This window comes from Plasmodium gonderi, assembly GCF_002157705.1.
Source record: "Plasmodium gonderi DNA, contig: Chr12, whole genome shotgun sequence".
Lineage (NCBI taxonomy): Eukaryota > Apicomplexa > Aconoidasida > Haemosporida > Plasmodiidae > Plasmodium > Plasmodium gonderi.
Genome location: NW_021628937.1, coordinates 3,110,621 through 3,129,117, shown reverse-complemented (window position 1 = coordinate 3,129,117; position 18,497 = coordinate 3,110,621). Strand labels below are relative to the sequence as shown.

At 26.1% G+C, this 18,497-nt stretch overlaps 3 protein-coding genes across 3 annotated transcripts; 1 reads left to right on the top strand and 2 right to left on the bottom strand.

Moving 5' to 3' along the window:
• Nucleotides 1–282: 282 nt before the first annotated feature.
• On the bottom strand, nt 283–1,491 carry PGO_126560 (hypothetical protein, conserved; the record flags this gene model as incomplete). The annotated part of the gene is made up of 1 exon (XM_028689446.1): nt 283–1,491. One exon carries the CDS (start codon nt 1,489–1,491, stop codon nt 283–285), a length of 1,209 nt encoding a protein of 402 aa, XP_028545247.1.
• A 1,952-nt stretch (nt 1,492–3,443) lies between these two features.
• PGO_126550 (protein transport protein SEC7) lies at nt 3,444–12,590 on the top strand (the record flags this gene model as incomplete). The annotated part of the gene is made up of 1 exon (XM_028689445.1): nt 3,444–12,590. One exon carries the CDS (start codon nt 3,444–3,446, stop codon nt 12,588–12,590), a length of 9,147 nt encoding a protein of 3,048 aa, XP_028545246.1.
• Nucleotides 12,591–13,285: 695 nt separating this feature from the next.
• On the bottom strand, nt 13,286–17,290 carry PGO_126540 (serine/threonine protein kinase; the record flags this gene model as incomplete). Its single annotated transcript, XM_028689444.1, has 1 exon — nt 13,286–17,290. The coding sequence occupies one exon, from the start codon at nt 17,288–17,290 to the stop codon at nt 13,286–13,288; it is 4,005 nt and encodes a 1,334-aa protein (XP_028545245.1).
• Between the last annotated feature and the right edge of the window lie 1,207 nt (nt 17,291–18,497).

The window sequence follows — 18,497 nt, the reverse complement described above, 5'->3', positions numbered from 1 at the left end:
TTTTTTACTTAATAATACAATGTGTAAAGTTCTTGTTCAGAAGCAAAAATAGCCATTTGTCAAAATTTATTATAAAAGAACATCATTTAAAAGCATAAGATGGATTAAAAAATGTTTTTCTAAAGAAGAATTAGTAACCTTTAAAATAAACTTATTTTATAACTATAAAAGTATGAGTACACATATGTATTGTGTGTGTTATATATATTAATAAATACAAAACGTACAACCGAATAAGAAATTTGTTAATTCATTCTTGAACAGGTGCTCGTCTAACAATAATTACAAAATGAGTATATCCTCATTAAGCATAGAATACATAATTTTAACAAAAATTTTAATCTTGAATTCATCCTCAAGCAGTTTAATCAATCTTATAAATGTTATATTTTCTTTAGAGATATTTCTTAACCATTTATGATCCATTTTTTTTAAACATTCATACAGTATGCAAAACGACTGAACCTTATTTTGCATAAAATCAACAGACTGTACATCATCTCCTTGGTCAATTTCAGAATTTACTTTCGTAATATACATTTCGCTTTCTCTTCTCATAGAATAGGTATCTTCTTTTTGTTCTAATTCGCTAGTGGAAGCACCAAAATAATTTACATAAAAACAATTTTGAATGTCAAACCCGTTTGAAATGGAACACCTTTTTGATTTATATAACAATGCATTTATACATATAAGTAAAGCTAATTTTTCTAAAATTATTTTGGTTTGTTGGGGAATATTTTCATCAGATTTAATAAATAAGAATGAAAAAGAAAAACCTTTACACAAAATAAAATCTTCAATTTTTGTTTCTTTATGGTGATATTTCTTTTTAATTATATACATATTTTGATAGCGACTGCACAGATTATCTAAATCAAGGAGTAAATATTTTCTTAAAAATATATAATCATTTAAAATATAAGATGTATAGTTAATTAGCTGGCTTATGCTTCTTTTAAAATATATATGCTTAAAAATGTTTATATGTTCTACATTTTTTAGCATTTTATCAATATTTATTTTGTTCTCCTTGTAGAACAGGTGCAAATAATCAGAAACAATTTCTTTGTCCAAATTCAAACCATTCAAGTTTCTAGTTCCGTTATGATCAATTAATTTGTTACACAAGTTAATTAACAACTCTTTAAAAAATATATTTTCTGAAACTAAATCATTGTAGCTATTTAGTTCAGTTATCGCTGTTAAGTTTCCCTTTGATAATAAACAGTAATAACCTTCTGTTAACTTCTTTTCTTTATTTTCGTAATTTTTATTAAAATTTTTAAAAATATAGTTTACACCCTTTTTAATGTTATATTCATTCTTGCTTAAAATATCTTTACATGTGCCTACTGACAAATTTGTGATTTTTCGGAACTCCTTAATTTTTGTTACATTTTCATTAGATAGCACCGATTTGGTGCTGTTGAAACGACATTTTATTCTCACAAATTTCAAGAGGTGTATTCGTTCAAATTTTATTATCATCCTATTAATGTGCCTAAGTGCTTCTAATGGATTTATTCATATGTATTGTACACATGTTACACACGAAGATATATACATTTTAAAAGGCCACTTTTCCGACTAAAGCACCTTAGACACGTTTACAATTGGACTTGAATTCTATTCAGGTGGGCAAATGAATTAATTTGGAGATAATATTATAAATTCCAAATTATAAATCAAATTGGGAGAAATAAAATCTTAAAAATAAATACATCACATCAAATATGTGCTTAAAATTAATTATAAAATGCAAATCACAGTTGTGAAATATGGTTATTTTATTTTATTTTATTTTTTTTAAACTTATATACAAATTCGTATATTTTCTAAAAAAACAAATATTCGTATTATGCGCAATTTGCTCCTAATAAATATAGGAAAAATTACATACAAATTTTTACGTCCTTACAAATATTACGTTAATGTACATACATATATTGTTATGTATCCTCTTTTTTACATATATCCTGGGACATATTGATTCTTTCGGATCCCCTTTTTCCAATTTTGGGGGTGCAAAACTTGGGGTTAAGGTTGTATGTTAAAAATAGAGATGGGGTGTAGAGAAATAAAAAAAAAGAAAAAAAAAAACTATTTAAAAAAAAAATATTATAAAATGTGATTCATGAATAAAGCGCTATATTTATCAGTTTTTTTGTGAATAACTCAATTTCTTATTCCAGCTCACTTAAAAGGATATAATATTTTATGAGTAGTAACCTTTCTTATTTTTCTTCTCCCACCAAATGGCATTAGAAGGAAAAGAAGCTTTTTAAAAATAAGCATAAAAAAAAAAAAAAAAATAAGGGACTCGATACGATATCTTTTTCTTTTGGGAAAGTGGGGACCAACTTTGTTATGTTTATATGTGTACATATATTATACGTGCATGTGAAAAAAACAAAAGCAAAAACAAAAACAAAAACAATTGATTGAAATCGAAGAATTTTTTTATACCTAAACTCATATGGGCACACATGTAAACCCACTTTCTTTTTTTTTTTTTTTTCTTTTGAAGCAACATATATTTTCCTCTAATCTTTTTTTAGTAATTTGTAAGGTCATTTTTTACTCTTGTGTATAGTTTTAAAGCATTTTTTTTTTTTTTTTTTTTTTCTTCACATTTCAATGGGGAGTTTTTTTTTATTTTTTTAAATAGCCCTTGTTTTACATTAGAAGAATGTTACAATTTTCTTCTTTCATGTTCCTGTTTTTTTTCATGTTTCTCCTTTTCAGAAATATATCGTCATTTAAAAACATGCAAATCGATTAAAAGAAAACGTTCTTTCTGAACTTATACAAGAAAAAGTGTATCTTTTTGTATGTCCTTTTTTTTTTGAAGCATACCAACAATACTTAATTTGTTCTAAAATTTTTTTCTTTTTAAAAAAAAAAAAAGCAGTGATCCATAATTGATAGCATAAACAGAATTTTAAGAACGTGAAGGATAACATAGTGATAATTCATTATTACATTTTATGTTTTAGTATAAAAGAAAAAAAAAAAATAAAGTAACAATATTGCATGTATAAAAAAGATTATGAATGTGTGCATAATATATGTGAATCTTTGAAATAGCAACAATTGCACCTTTTGAACTGTTGTAGCTTGGCTACGCAAAGGAATCACTGGAAAAAAAAAAAAAAAAATGTTTACAAGGATAACAAATTGACGTGAAATACCTGTATATATGTGTTCATTTATGTGTTTGTGTGTGTCTGTAAATACTATCAATTAATAGAAAATCTTCCCCATGTGCATACATCTATCCCTGTTGTGCAAAGCGGATAATAACTCTTCTGAACGATTACACAGTTTTTCCGTTTCCCATTAGGCGCAGTTAAAAGTAACTGCTTAAAAAAAAATACAAGAAAAAATAAGAACCGTTCTGATAGAAATGTGACATATTTTTATGCCCATTTTTGCAATAAATGGAGTATAATAAATATTATGAAAACAGAAAAATGGAAAAATTCATAATCTCTAAAAACAATTATGAAAGCAATGATGATAGGAAGAACTGTGCAGTAGATTACCTGAACCCAGAATTTCTGCATGATGAATTGACGAGATTAAATATATTCACAATTATTAAAAATGAAATAATAAACGTATTATCAGTTATTAAAAAACATGAATATAATAAAAATTTAGATTCAAGTATTGTAGACGCATTATTTATCCTATACAATAGTATCAGCAATTTAAATAACAATTTAAAGGAAGAAATAGATATACAAGAATTTAATAATAAGTTAGATATATATCATATAGCTCCCTTTTTAAATATTATAAGAAATAATAATATTTTTTACAAAATAAAATTAAACGCATTGCATTCGTTAGACCATATATTAAAATACAATAGTAGCTATTTCAATGAAAAGACATATGATGAAAATTCTCGAAGAAATCGTGAATCATTTATATACGTTTACAATGAACATGAAATTAAGAATAATAAAAACGGAAATTTAAATAAAAAAGAGATAAATGATTCGCATGAGAACAATTCTGTCAAAGTGAATGATGAAAAAAATGACGATAGCGAAGTGTTATCATCCAAGATGAATGAAAAAATACCAAAAAAAAAAAAATATCATTTCTTTTCAAAAAATTATAAGTTATCCAAAAAATTTCATCTTAAAAAAGAAGAAAATTCAGATTTCTTAATTAACAAAGGAAATAATATTATTAACATTAGTATAGAAACCTTGCTATGTGCACCTATTAACTACAACAATGTTAATCATGAAGAAATTATATTATATGACACCATAATTTTATTTAATAACATTTTGTGCAATGCCATTAAAGTTGTTGACAGAAAAAATATTATAAAGATAATTTGTTACATTTTTAAAGTATACAAGAATAATAAATATTCCTTGTTGTTTAAGGGAAATTGTGAAGCCATAATAAAAAACATTTTTTGCATCGTAATGAATAATGTAACGAACAATAACCTAAGAGCAAGTATGAGCAATGTTATCAGCACTGTAGTTAATACATCTAGTATCATATGCAAAAATCCAACAAACAACACTTCAATGAATTCTTCTACCAACATAGATGATGATTTCATAAATGATATATTAACTATCATTCTTATACTAATGAATAATAATAAAAATAAATTTGTAGCGGATTTATTAAAAACGAAGGAGTGCATCGGCTTATACAATGACTTATTTGAAAATGAAATTTCTAATGATAATTTAGAATGCATTAATATATTATCCTTCAGATTATTAAACATTTTATTGGAAACCTGTGGATATACGTTAATAAATAAAAATTTTGATTCATTATCTAACATTATAAGATGCTTATTTTTACACATTACTTCTTCATCGTATATACTAATGTGCAGATCAATGAGAATGTACATTAATATTTTTATTCTTTATAAAAAGCATTTTTGTATTTATAACGAAATATTTATTAATATATTATTAAGCATACTGAAAAAAAGTCCTTCCAAAAATGTTACAGAAACGGCTTTGCTAACGTTGTCATATTTTTGTCTAGAAAATGTTTTATTTGAAATTTATTACAATCATGATGTTAATTTATATGCATCTGATTTGTTGGAAAATTTTTTGAGAGCCGTATTAGAATTATGTGTTAATTTTATTCACAATACAACCATTATGAATGAAGTTATTTTTAAAATGATAAAGAACATTTTGCATATATTAATTCCATATGTCGGTCCTAGTACTACACTCAGTGTTGGTAACAACAATAAAAGTAGTAGTAGTACCTTCTTAAGTGATGCTAATAACCGAATGAATGAAATAAGTGGATATACAAATCAGCTAATAAGTGAATTTAGAAATGATTTATATTTAGATATTTTCGGCTATGTAACAAATTGCGGAAAAATTGAACTCAAGAAAAGCACATATGGAAGTAGAATCACCAATGAGAAAATGGATGAAAAAAAAAAAATACAAAAAAAAAAATGTACAGACAAGGAAGAAAATGTGGAAATAATAAATACACGCACGGTAGGTTCCTTCAGTGCATCATCTAAAGGGAAACAAAAAGAAAGAGAAACAATTCAAGAGAAGGATAATAATGAAAAAAATATTAGTAAAAATGAAAAAGACATGGAAAATGCATTAGAAAGATGCGAATCCAAAAAAAGTAACATGAACGAACTATATTCCCTCAATTTTTTGACATCAAGTAAGGATAGAAACTATATACTCCTTTGTTCCATACTACTGTTTGAACATGTGAAAGAGTTCATAAAAGTAGACTATATTAAGAATAAAGAACATTTAATGAGAAAAAAAAAAATAAGGAAAGAAATATTAAAAAAATCAGCAACAATTTTTAATACACTAAAAAATAAATCAATTGAGGAATTAATCAAAATGAAAATGATAGAAACCACTGATACCTTTAATCAGATCGATAGAAATGATTCTATACTCTCTTCAGCAATGATACATAAACATGAAAATTTTATTGTTAACTCTAATCCGTCATATGATGAAAAATCATGCGTTTCCAAAGAGATGGAAATCGAAAAAATGAATTATGATAATAAATTTAATAATAAATGTAATTTGGACGACTCTAAAAATAATGACGATATTGCAGTCGTAGCTGTAAACAGCAGAGATACCATTAATTGCAATGTGAATATCACGAATGAAAATAAATGTGAAGATAAGGAACCTAATTCAGGTACGAAGAATTCCTATTATTTAATCGGAGAAAACAATGACACTATAAAAGGTACAGAAAATGAAACATTCAATGATCATAACGATAAAGAACAATTACATAATCAAAATACCAATGGAGTAAGCGATAATAATAACAAAAAGGATGAAAAGAGAGAATCTTGCTCAAATGTGGAATCGTTAGAAAGTGCTAATCCAAATGGAAATCTCAATACAATCATATATGATAACATGTATGTATGTAAAACCAAAACATCAGAGGAAATTTCTAACGATATGCATGTGAAAAATGAAGAAAAAGATTTAGATATAGAAGAAAAGAAAAAAGAAAAACATAATGAGACGAACAAGTCAAATGTTGCATACTCAGAAAATAATGATTCACAAAATAATTTAGAAAAAAAGAGCATTTGTAATGGCCAAAAAAATTTAATGGAAGATGAACATTTTTTAAAATCCATAGCAAAATTTTTGAGGTACAATCCATTTTTAGATAAAGAATTTGTAGGAGAATATATTTCACACAGAAAAAATATAAACATTTTAAAAAAATATGTACGACTTTTTGACTTCTGTAACTTGTCGTTACTTTCATCGTTAAGATTATTTCTACATTGTTTTAAATTACCTGGTGAAGCACAATTAATCGAAAGGATATTAGAACATTTCAGCTTGTGTTTTTTTTATGCAAATCCGATATGTGAAGATTTAGATAAGGTATACAAAATGGAGGATGATAAAGTTGTTTGCATGTTGAAAGAGGAAGAATTGGCTAATACAAAGAGATACCTATTGATAGATTTCCTGAACGATAACTCCACTGAATTTGGTAGTAATGGAAATAATAACAAACCGAATGAAGAAAGTGAAAAGGTTGCAAACAATGATAACAATAGCGCGAAAGGAGATAATATGATTCAGCTGAATGGAGATATATCAGACACACAGAAAAAAATTGAACATGAAAAGAAGAGAAGGAAAAAAAGAAATTTAGAATATAAGAGTGCTTATGAAAAGATAAATTTTAAAAAAGATGTTGACATAGAAAATTATATACATAGAAATGTGTATTTTATTTCGAAAAAGATACAACTAATGAGTGAAGAGGAAATCCAAAAAAAGTATGTGATTGTTGAAAATAGTGATGTAATATTCATTTTAACTTATTCTATCATTATGTTGAACACAGATTTGCATAATAATCAGGTGAAAAATAAAATGAAATTGGAAGAATTTATTAAAAATAATAGGGGAATAAATAACGGGAAGAATATAGATAGAATATATTTAGAAAATTTATACACTTGTATATTACATGAAGAAATTAAATTATTCACAAATACGCAAAATTCGTACACTAATGATAATCAATATTGGAAACTGCTAGAAAAAAGAAAAGAACAATATAAGAATTATCATTCATTTAAAGCTAAGGAAGTATATTTTTACAAATTTGATATAAACAAATTACTAATTATGAATAATTTCATTCCAATTTTTTTTGAAATTTTTAAACGTACTAATGATTACAGCCTGACAGAAAATTGTCTGTGTATATTTAAAATGGCAATAAATAATTTAGCATATTATAACGATATAGAAAATATTAACAAATTATGTTACATATTTAAATACATAAATTTCTATTTAACACAAAAATCACAGTCATTAATATATCTTTTATTTCATCTTATTAAAAGATGTCATAATTTATTTCGAGACGGATGGGTAGTATATGTAAACACATTATGCAAATTAATTACTCTAGATCTGGCTCCAATATTTTTTTATCCTCATATATATGTAAACAATACCCAATTTAACAATGATAAGAATATTCTAAATAGGAAATATAAGAAGGGAAATTGTGTTGAAACCTATAATACAAATAAAAGTATAACAGAAATATATCAACACCCATTTTTGATATTCAAAAAGAATATTAAGAAAATGAATAAGTCCAAATGGATAGATGAATTTAGTAGCATGTTTTTTTCACGACATAATAATAATGAAAATACGAATTTATCTATTATATTCAAAGAAAATTACTCTGAGAAGATTGATGAAGAAAAAAAGAAAAGAAAAAAAATATATAAAACACATGAACAGTTAAATAGAGAAAAAATGAAATCATCATCACCGAACACAGAAATAAAAAAAACAGATGATGAAAACGATGAAGATTATGATGAACATAATGATGGTGAGGAAGAAGATGATGTAGACAATTTAAATCATGTGTATGTTCATATTAAAATAGATTCGAAAAATATGGATATGAGCTCTATTATTGACAATGTTACCATTTATAAAAGATTAAAATTAGATATATATAATTTTTTTACTATAAACGATTTTTACAATAATATGATTACCAATTTAAATATTAACAGTTTTATGTACTTAATAAAAATTTTAATGATTAAATGTTCAGTTACTAAACTAAAAGATTCGCATAACACAGTTCAAAACACTAGATCTGATTTTCATAATTCAAGTATGAAAATGCAAATTATGACAAATCACAATTATTCAACAAATGATAAATACACAAGTACGCATAATACACATGAAAGTATAAATGATTCAAATCCAGTTTTAATAAATGCAGACAACTGCTTTGATTTATTTTATACGAGTAAAGAAAAATTACTAACTTCGCAAATGCTTTTTCACGTTATGTATATTAAGATAAACTACACCTATGTGTTGTATAATATGATATGCAATATGAACAGGAAGCGCAGTACAAAGATAAATAAAGAAAGACCTCTTCAAAAACAGCATGATAAAAGCGAGGATAAAAAAATAGCCGTTGAAAACAATTTATATACGGATGAAGCGCTGAGTGCATATATGGGCCAAAGTGCTAAAGTGGACAATGATGAGGAAAAAAAAAAAAAAAAAAAAAAAAATAGATATGACCTTACTTTGAATAACATTTATGATACAGATAATTCTACAAATATCTCTTCTAGTGACTCAGAATACAGTGATATATCTAGTGACTCTTTTTTTATTAGAAAACATGATTTATATGTTAGTGAAAAGGATATGTACTGGAATAAGGTTGAACATGAAAAAGAAAATACCTCAAAAAATGATGAGCTTTCCAAATATCAAGATGAATTTTATAAAATTTATTCATACACAAATGATGAGGACGATGTTGGGAATGATGATTCATGCAGTGAAACGGAAATGGATGATAGTAGTGATGAAATAAGAGTTCATGCGAATGATTGGTACAATGATAACCACACGGTTGGCCATATTTATGATGAACAGAAAAGCGAACTACAGAATGAAGAAGAAAATAAAACTTTTAGTGATGCTGAAATGAATCGTAAATGTATCCCCTTGAATGGTACGAGTAATGGGAAAAAAGTACATAATACAAAAGAAATTATAAAGGTGAAAACAAATTCAAGGAAGAATGTGAATAAATGCAACTTTACAGACAAAACGAATGAATTTTTAATTGAAAAAATTAAAATTGATCTATACATAAAAACATACATTATGCATTTAAAAATTACAGTAATTACATTTGAGCATTTTTTTAATTTGTTAAATAAATTCCTATTAGTTAATTATGATAGCAGCATTTTTGTTAATATTTATAATAGTATTTTTAAATACGATCAAATGGAAGATTTAAAATATGTAACAGAAGAAGAAATATTAAACGACAATAAATCGTTCTATCACATTTATGAGGAAAACTTTGAAAATATCGATAAAAATCTAAATTATAAGGGAGAAAAAATAACTATGAATGATATTGAAAAGAATATGTTTCTAATAAAAATTCCAAAAACAGAATCAGAAGAAGAAGATTGGTTGTTCATTGAACAGCTTATTATGAGTATTATCAATTTCTCTTATATTTGCTTTAATATATATAAAGATGGTAAGAATAAAATGAGCAAAAACAGATTAAAGAAAACGAAAGTAAACATATCTTTTGAGAATAGGTACACAAAACTTAAAGAACAAAATAGCAAATTTTTTTTTCTATGTGGAATATATCTTATGTACATTTTACAGTTTCTAAAGAAGAATATTTTATATTGTTTTATCGATAAAATAATATATGTATTAGAGAAAATATCAAAGAATGTGTATGTTAATAGCTGTATCATTAACATATATCTACACATGTTACAGTTGATTACACCGAATAATATATTATACAAAAATACAAATAATACAAATATATCTTTAAACGATAAAGATATATATATTTACCTAGAGAAGGCAACAATATACACAGAAAGCATTAACAATATTATAAACAATAATAATGTATTGTTAAAATTGAACAATTTCAATATTGAAAATATTATACTCTCCTTACTTCCGTATCTACTATACTTTAATAATAAAAAAGAAGAAATTAATGCACATATAGCTTCCATTAATTCGGAATGTTTACATATTATATCGAATATATATTACAAAAGTATTTACATGTATATGAATAATTCGATGAAGACAAACAATATAGATAACTTGAAAGAAAAATGCCAAGATGATAACTATAATTCCAGTTTGTGTAAAAAGTATAATGACAAAATTTCATTTGAAAAAATTATTGAATTAAAAAAAATGTATATATTTCTTTTGATGTGTTTTATTTTATCATTGGCATGCTCATTTAGCTCAAAGAGAACAAGAAGTGAAGCCTACATAAAATTGCAACAGTTCCTATTTAATGAAAATTACATTTTCAAAAAGGTGAAAAAATCAAAGGGGAAAAACACTACCAATAACGGCACAAGCAGTAACACCACTAGCAGTAACACCACTAGCAGTAACACCACTACCAATAACGCCACTACCAATAACATCACTACGAACAATACAAATAATAATAATAAAAATGAAAAAAACAATAAACATGAAAAATACGTATATAGGGACGAAAAATTAATAGACTTAATTAGCAACTTTATTATTTTACCGTTAATTACATACAATTATTATTTCCCCTTTATATGCAAAAATATATATGTAGACAAATCGACAGAAAGAGAGGAAGAAAATGATGAGAAAAATTGCGAAAATAATAATAGAAATATGACCTTAAATTCAAAGAATAATTATTGCAAGGAAGCCTTGCTCAACTTCAATTTGTACAATAAAAAGAATAACGATATATCCGACAAAATGTGGAAACCAAATCAATACGAAAATTGTGGTTGTATTATTAATTACAAAAACATAGAAACTGTGGATCAAAATTTACATGTGTTAAACAATTTATTCAATTATGCAAATGATTATTATATCCACACAATGTTGCACAAGCAATACAATTACTACTTCAGCTACTTGTACGCCAAAAAAATGTTAACGTATGATAACGTTTGTTACAGGAAAAGTATGAGTATTAGCTTTGTAAGTCATATCATTTTGTCCTTCTTATATTCGTTACTAAATTATTTAGGGGATTCTTATGATTATAACGATTATAACGATTATAATGACTATAATGATAATAATGATAATAATGATAAGCGTACAAAGAAAAACGAGGAAAAGGAAAAAAATTCAACTTTCGGAAACGATGAAATGAAAAGTTCACATCAAAACGATTGTATGGAAGAAAATAATATCAATTTGTATGAACTACTCTGCTTAAATAATGAAACGACGTGTAATAAAATTGTAACAAAAACCAAATGTGAAAGTAATTGCATTTACTACTTTTTGAAGCATTTTTACCATGCTTTGCTAACCATTAAAGAAGAAGCCAAGAAAATTTTAAATATTTATAAAGAGACCTTTATTGAAAACATCAAAAATATTATATACGTTTCATCGTCTTATGCATATTGTCTAAAGGATCATCATGTTAACTGCTTTTCACATATCAAAAATGGCTATTTTTTTCTAAATAAAGAAGAAAAGAGTCTCTTGAAATCATACAATATAAAAGATGTAGAAAAGGCAGAAAAAGAAAAAAAGGAACAAGTGTGTGACAACGAGGTTTTTAAGAACATATCCAAATTACAAATCAATGTCAGAATTAGTATAGTTATCGTATATTACATTTTATACACAGATAACAATCAAAATGATCAATTTAAAAATATCTTCGAGGAATTATTAAATATTTTGTTGACCAAATATAGCATTGAGTCAGATAACAAAGAGGATAATGCAGATTCTAACCTTAAGGATAAAGCGGTGGTTGACCAGGAAAAACAACCAGGAATTATACCGAATGACTCTGAGAAAAATAAAGAAAATATGAACACAGCAGAGCAAAATAAAAAAGAAGATCATAATAAAATAAATAAGGGAGAACAAACGGAAGAAACAAAAAACACTGTAGGTGGCGAAAACAGCGAGGAAATTAAAAAGTGAATATGATTAATTCATTTTTTAGTGAAAAAATATAGGCCATATATTCCAATTAGTTATAAAATCCGAACAAATTTTTGGCAAAATAAAATCTTGTATCCCTTTTTTTTTTAATTATTTTAAGCGTTAACGGAATTGCTTCTTCATGGAGAAACAACAGTTAGATGTTCATCAAAATTAATGGGGAAAAAATCAACAAACACAATAAAAAAAATACATATGTTAAATTATTAGTATATAAAAAAGATAGAAAAATAAATTAATTTTCTCAAACAAATTTGTTATGTCATAATTTTTAGAAAATGTGTTCCATATACACTACATAGCATTTCTTTGCGTCAGTTTTTAATTGTGTTAGGTTTTCTTGTTCTCTTTCACGGTGCATTAATTTTTGTAATTTCTAAATGATATATCGGAAGCATTGCTATGCTATCCTCCCCTGTGTTATGATGCGCCATCCACACCCTCTGCTATGATTTTTCAATTTAATTTATATATTTTATTATTTCATTTTATTATCTATTTATGTATTTTTTTTTTTTTTTTGTGATGGAAACTATAACCCAGGGTGTAAACAAAACTTTGCTCATATTCTCCCACAGCATAGCGTATTTTTTAACATTTACATAAGTGTAATTATGTTATACGTTTTGAGGTATCATATATATACACATACATATGTCTATGAGTAGCTCGAATCATAGGCCATCTTGATAAATGTTTGGCTTGAGCCAAGGGTGCTTCAACGCTTCATCAGAATTAGGTCGCTTGCAGGGATCAATTTGTAGCAATGATAAAAGGAAATCTATAAACAACAGATCATCAATATGAAAATTATGCTTTAGCAAATTGTCACTCGGGTAACAAACATCATAATAAACTTCTTGATTTCGTTTAGGTAAAAAATAAGAACTATGATTTTCATTTTTATTTTTTAATAAATCATTTGTAGAATTTTCTTGTTTATTTAAACGAAAAAAATCTTTTGAGTTAAATATTACTTGTTCGTCATCCAACTCATCAAGTACTTCTTCCTTAACACAGTTATCAGAACTTTTGTCAATGATTATTTTGTTCAAAATAATTAAACCATGTTTCGTAAAAAGGTAAGGTATTCTGCAGATGTTTATCATGTAAAATGGAAAAGGTCCAATATAAGACGCTATAGAGTATAAGAAGCGATATATATTTTGATGATCAAATAAAATTTTTTTAGTTAAAAACTCAAATAGTATACATCCTAAACTCCATATATCAATTTTCTTATCATAATTTTGTTGTAAAAGAACTTCAGGAGATCTATAAGATCTTGTTTGAACATACATTTCTAGTTTGTCGCTTTCGTATATAGAACTATTAAAATCTATAATTTTTATTTTTTCAAATTTTTTGCTGCTAAAAATAGAAATTTTTTCACATTTTTTGGAATTCTTCTTTTGATTATCCAGAAAATATGCGTTCTCTACTACATTTGATGAACTCTCGCAAAAGCTGCTCACGTTCCTATCACTTTTTTCTAACACATGAATTCCGGCTTTTTGCGTTCCTTCATTTTTTTCTCCTTTATACTTCTCTGTTTCTTCTTTCGTGATAGTTATATTGACAGTACTGCAATCCTTATCGCTCAAATTGTCTATTAAACAAATCCTATCCTTTTCTGCCATAGGGGTATCATTATGCGTAGACACAATTTTCTTTTTAATGGTATCCTGAGGTAATAAACTTGAATCAGTATCATTTCCTCCATTTTTCATTTTATGAAACTTTTTTAGTTTCTTTTTTCCCCTTTTCATATTTATCATAATATTTTCAGGTTTCAAATCACAGTGTATTAAATTTTTTGAATGAATATATGCCAATCCTTCCAGTAAATTTTTAGCCAATATCTGTAATTGGCCTAAAGTTCCTAGTTTTCCCTTTTTAATAAAATAATTGTACAAATCACTCTGCATATATTCAGTCACTATAATTAAGTGTTCTTTAAAATAAAAATAATCATACAATTGTATAATATTCTTATTTGTAAGTGTGTTATTTTTACGATTTTTTGTGTCAATACTTTCATTTGATAACATGTTTAAAACGATTAATTCGAATAGTCCTTGGTCTAAGAAACTCTTTCCATTTTTCATTACCTTTAAGCAAACGTATTTGTAATTTTTTTTCCTTATCATTTTGTTACTCAAAAGGGATTCTTCCTTCGAAAGACCATCTTCTTCGTCTAACTGATGATTGTCATATGGAATCATTTTTCTTATGGAGTTTTTTAAACCTGTATATGTATTCAATTCTAAAACATCAGTAGTAGCACTCATTTTAGGCTCATCATACTCACTTTGTGTACAAACATTTAATTGCTTTGTATCATCCTGAGTTTTATCATTTCTGTAGAGCATATTTAAACATTTAAGCGTGGTACTGAACTTGGTTTTTGACAAAATTTTTACTACTTTATATTTATTTAAAATTGTTTGACCTCGGAAAAAATTCATTTCCCCTTTGGAACTGAACTCATTTTTGTTAGTTTCGTACACGATCTTTAAGTTGATTGAATTATACGTGTTGTCAAAATTATTTTGATCATCAGTAATTATATCTTTGTAACATCCTGTATAGCTAGACTTGGGGAAAATGTTGATACCATTGGTTTTACTATTCATTTCTGCCTCTCCTATCAGTTTTTCCTTCTTTCTTGCATATTCTTTTTCTTTTACTTCGTTAATAGATAAATCATTTGACGAACTGAGCATTAGTTCTTTTTTCATTTTTATCTGTTTTGACCTAAACAAGTTGTAATCTCCCTCACAATATTCATCAAGCCATTTGCGCTCATCTTTTTCATATTCTATTGCTTCTTCATCCTTGTCATTATGTTCTTCATTTGGTATATTTTGATTTCTCTGCTCAGATTTTTTACTCATTGTATTTTTTACATCCTTATCATGTAAATGATAATGCTTACAAACATCTACTTCTTTACTTAAGGAGGATTCATTATTTATAGTTATAGCACTTGATAATTCATCATCAAAGCAAAAATGAATTATATTCTTTTCATTTTCTTGATAACTTTTATTATTCGCTTGTACACTTGTTTCATTGCTATTAAAATAATGAGAACTGTTTTTCATACAAGTATTGCTATCTTCTTCATAAAAATTACTATGATTTTCCTTACTTCTGTAAAAGTCGCTTATACTTTGATAAAAATCACTTGTATTGCTATGTAAATTATTTTTTTTGTTGTCTATATTGTTTATATCATACATATAATAGTTTTCTAATTCTGATTTATACTTAACAGGCTTCCCATTTTCATCATCATTATTGTAGTTACCAATACTAAAAGTAGAGGGAGAGTCACACATATAATTCCCTCTTTTTGATATAAAACTTGTAACTTTATTTAACTCTTGATCGTTTTTTTCATTATGTCCATTCTTTGAACTGTATGAAAAACAGGCATTACCTGTTTCACCATTTTGTGAATAGGAAGGGTTATCAAATTCGTTATATTCATCATTTTCATCTTTGCTTCCTTCTTGCACTGCACCAAAATTGGGAGACATCTGGCGTTCTTCATGCATTCCAAACGTTGGTGAGTTAAATTTAATGTAAGAATTATTTTCACTTAATATGTTATCAGTATATAAGTTGTAGTTGTTACCATTTATACTTGATGAATTATTTGATAATGTATGTGCATTATTAATGCCATTTAAACCTTTTTCATAAGACATATAATAGGACGTGGGGAAAATGTGCCTGTTTTGATCATCATAATTTTTTATAAAAAAATAGTTCTTCGGGATAGAGAAAAAAAATGTTATATTTTTAAAAATATTTTCATATTTTTTCAACACATTTAAATTATTATTTTCCACACATCTCTTTAATGTATCTATAGTTTCATCATTTAAATAGGAAGAGTATTCATTTAATTTGATACTGCTATTATGAATTTTATAAAATTCTTTAATTTCCTCTATTAAATTTACCCTTGATATTCTTCTAACATTTAGCGTGTAATCTAAACATGTGACGTATCTAATTAGAACTTCGTTTATTTTGCTAATTATTAAATTCTCCTTTTCGTCATCGAAATCTGTATTAACCAATGAATCCTCTGAGATACTAAAATCTGAGTGTAGCACTTCGAACGTGTCTTGGTAATTCATTTTTTTCACTTTCGTTTGTACATTGTAACTGTTTGGATGACTTAACGTTTTTTCCTTATCTTCCTCATTTATGTTCTCTACTTCGTTATTTGTCCCTACTACATTTTCGTTTATTTTCCTTTTACTCCTTTCCTTCTGATTCTTTTCATTGTTTGAATTTCTATCGTTCTCCTGAATCGATTCAACTTCAGCGTGGTCCCCATAAAGATCATTTCTTTTGCTATGAATTGTCTTATATTCCTCTTTGTCCTTTTGACAATTACTGAGATTCACACATATATTTTCAATGTTCTCCTGTGAGGAGCTTTTTTCTATAATGTGCATGTGTAAAAATTCAATTTTACTTACAAAATCATTAAAGGTTTTTTTAAAATCCTGTGTATCCTTATTTCTTTCATTTTTCGTGAGTACATTACTAGAAAAAATAAAACTGCTGCAATATTTCTTCTTATACAATATACAGCATTTATTAAACCCTTCAACTATGTCAAAAAGGGAAAGTAAATAATCCTCCTTGTTTAGCATAGTTTTTTTTTTTTTTTTATATATATTACTGTTACATTCAAAAGGGGTATCACTAAACACACGTGATGTTGTGTAATTGAATTATGCTCTTTTGATGAGTACACAGAAAAAAAAAATATAAATATATAAAAAAAAATAAATAAATAAAACACACAAACCTGTAATACCTTAATGCAACAACCCAAACTGTTTTGTAGAATGTACCTTTAAATAGATAAATCAATACTACTAGTTTGGGTTAACAGTACTTTAATTTTACTTCGAAAAATTTACAATGAATGCATATTTTATTTTTAAATGCTATTTCTTTTTTTTTTTTTTTCTCTTTTCGTAATATTTCAAGAAACTTAAAAGTTTCTTTTTTTATTCTATTTTTCATTTTCCTTTTATTATAAGCTTTTACTTGCAAATGAGCCTGCAACAGTTGTCATTATGTATTTGTTTTGTTTGTGTAATTACTCTTGTGACATTCTCTATTTAGTTTTACATTCCATTCGTCTTCACACATTTTAAGGCAATTCCTTTTTTAAGTGTGGCTTAAGTTAAATAGAATTTTTCACGTGTTAATTTTATATAAATGCCCCCTCTCAAAATAAATAAATAAGCACTCGCTAATTTATATTCTATGTGCAATTACTTAAACGTGTATGTGCGTGTGTCCATATGCTTAAACTTATACATGCAAGCCTACATATGTTGTGCTAACTCCTTATTTCAATAAGAGTGCTCTTTTTTTTTTTTTTCTTTTTTTTTTAAGGACTTACAACTATGAAGTGTGGGATAAAAAGAATTAAGTAGGAATATCATAATTACTGAGGAATAGGGATGGAGGAGGCACACACTTAAGCGTACCTAATTACACGAAATTCAAAAAAAAGAATTGTAAATTATGTATCACATATAATTAGTATCCCTTTTTATTTTAATGATGGAATATATTTTCCAGAATTGCTAAATTTTACACATAAAAAAAAAAAAAAAAAACATGCGTGTTACGAGCATATTTACACGCTGTGCACATATTTCAACATAAACTTACATCAGATGTTATCTTTAAAATGGTTTAAAAAAAAAAAAGGAATGACGCAGGTAGCACGAAAAGTTTAAAGACCATAATGGCATGTTATATATGAAAACGCCGCACATAAAACAAAAAGTAGGATGAATCAAAAAAATTTTCACTAAATTTTTTATAGTGTGTGTGTAT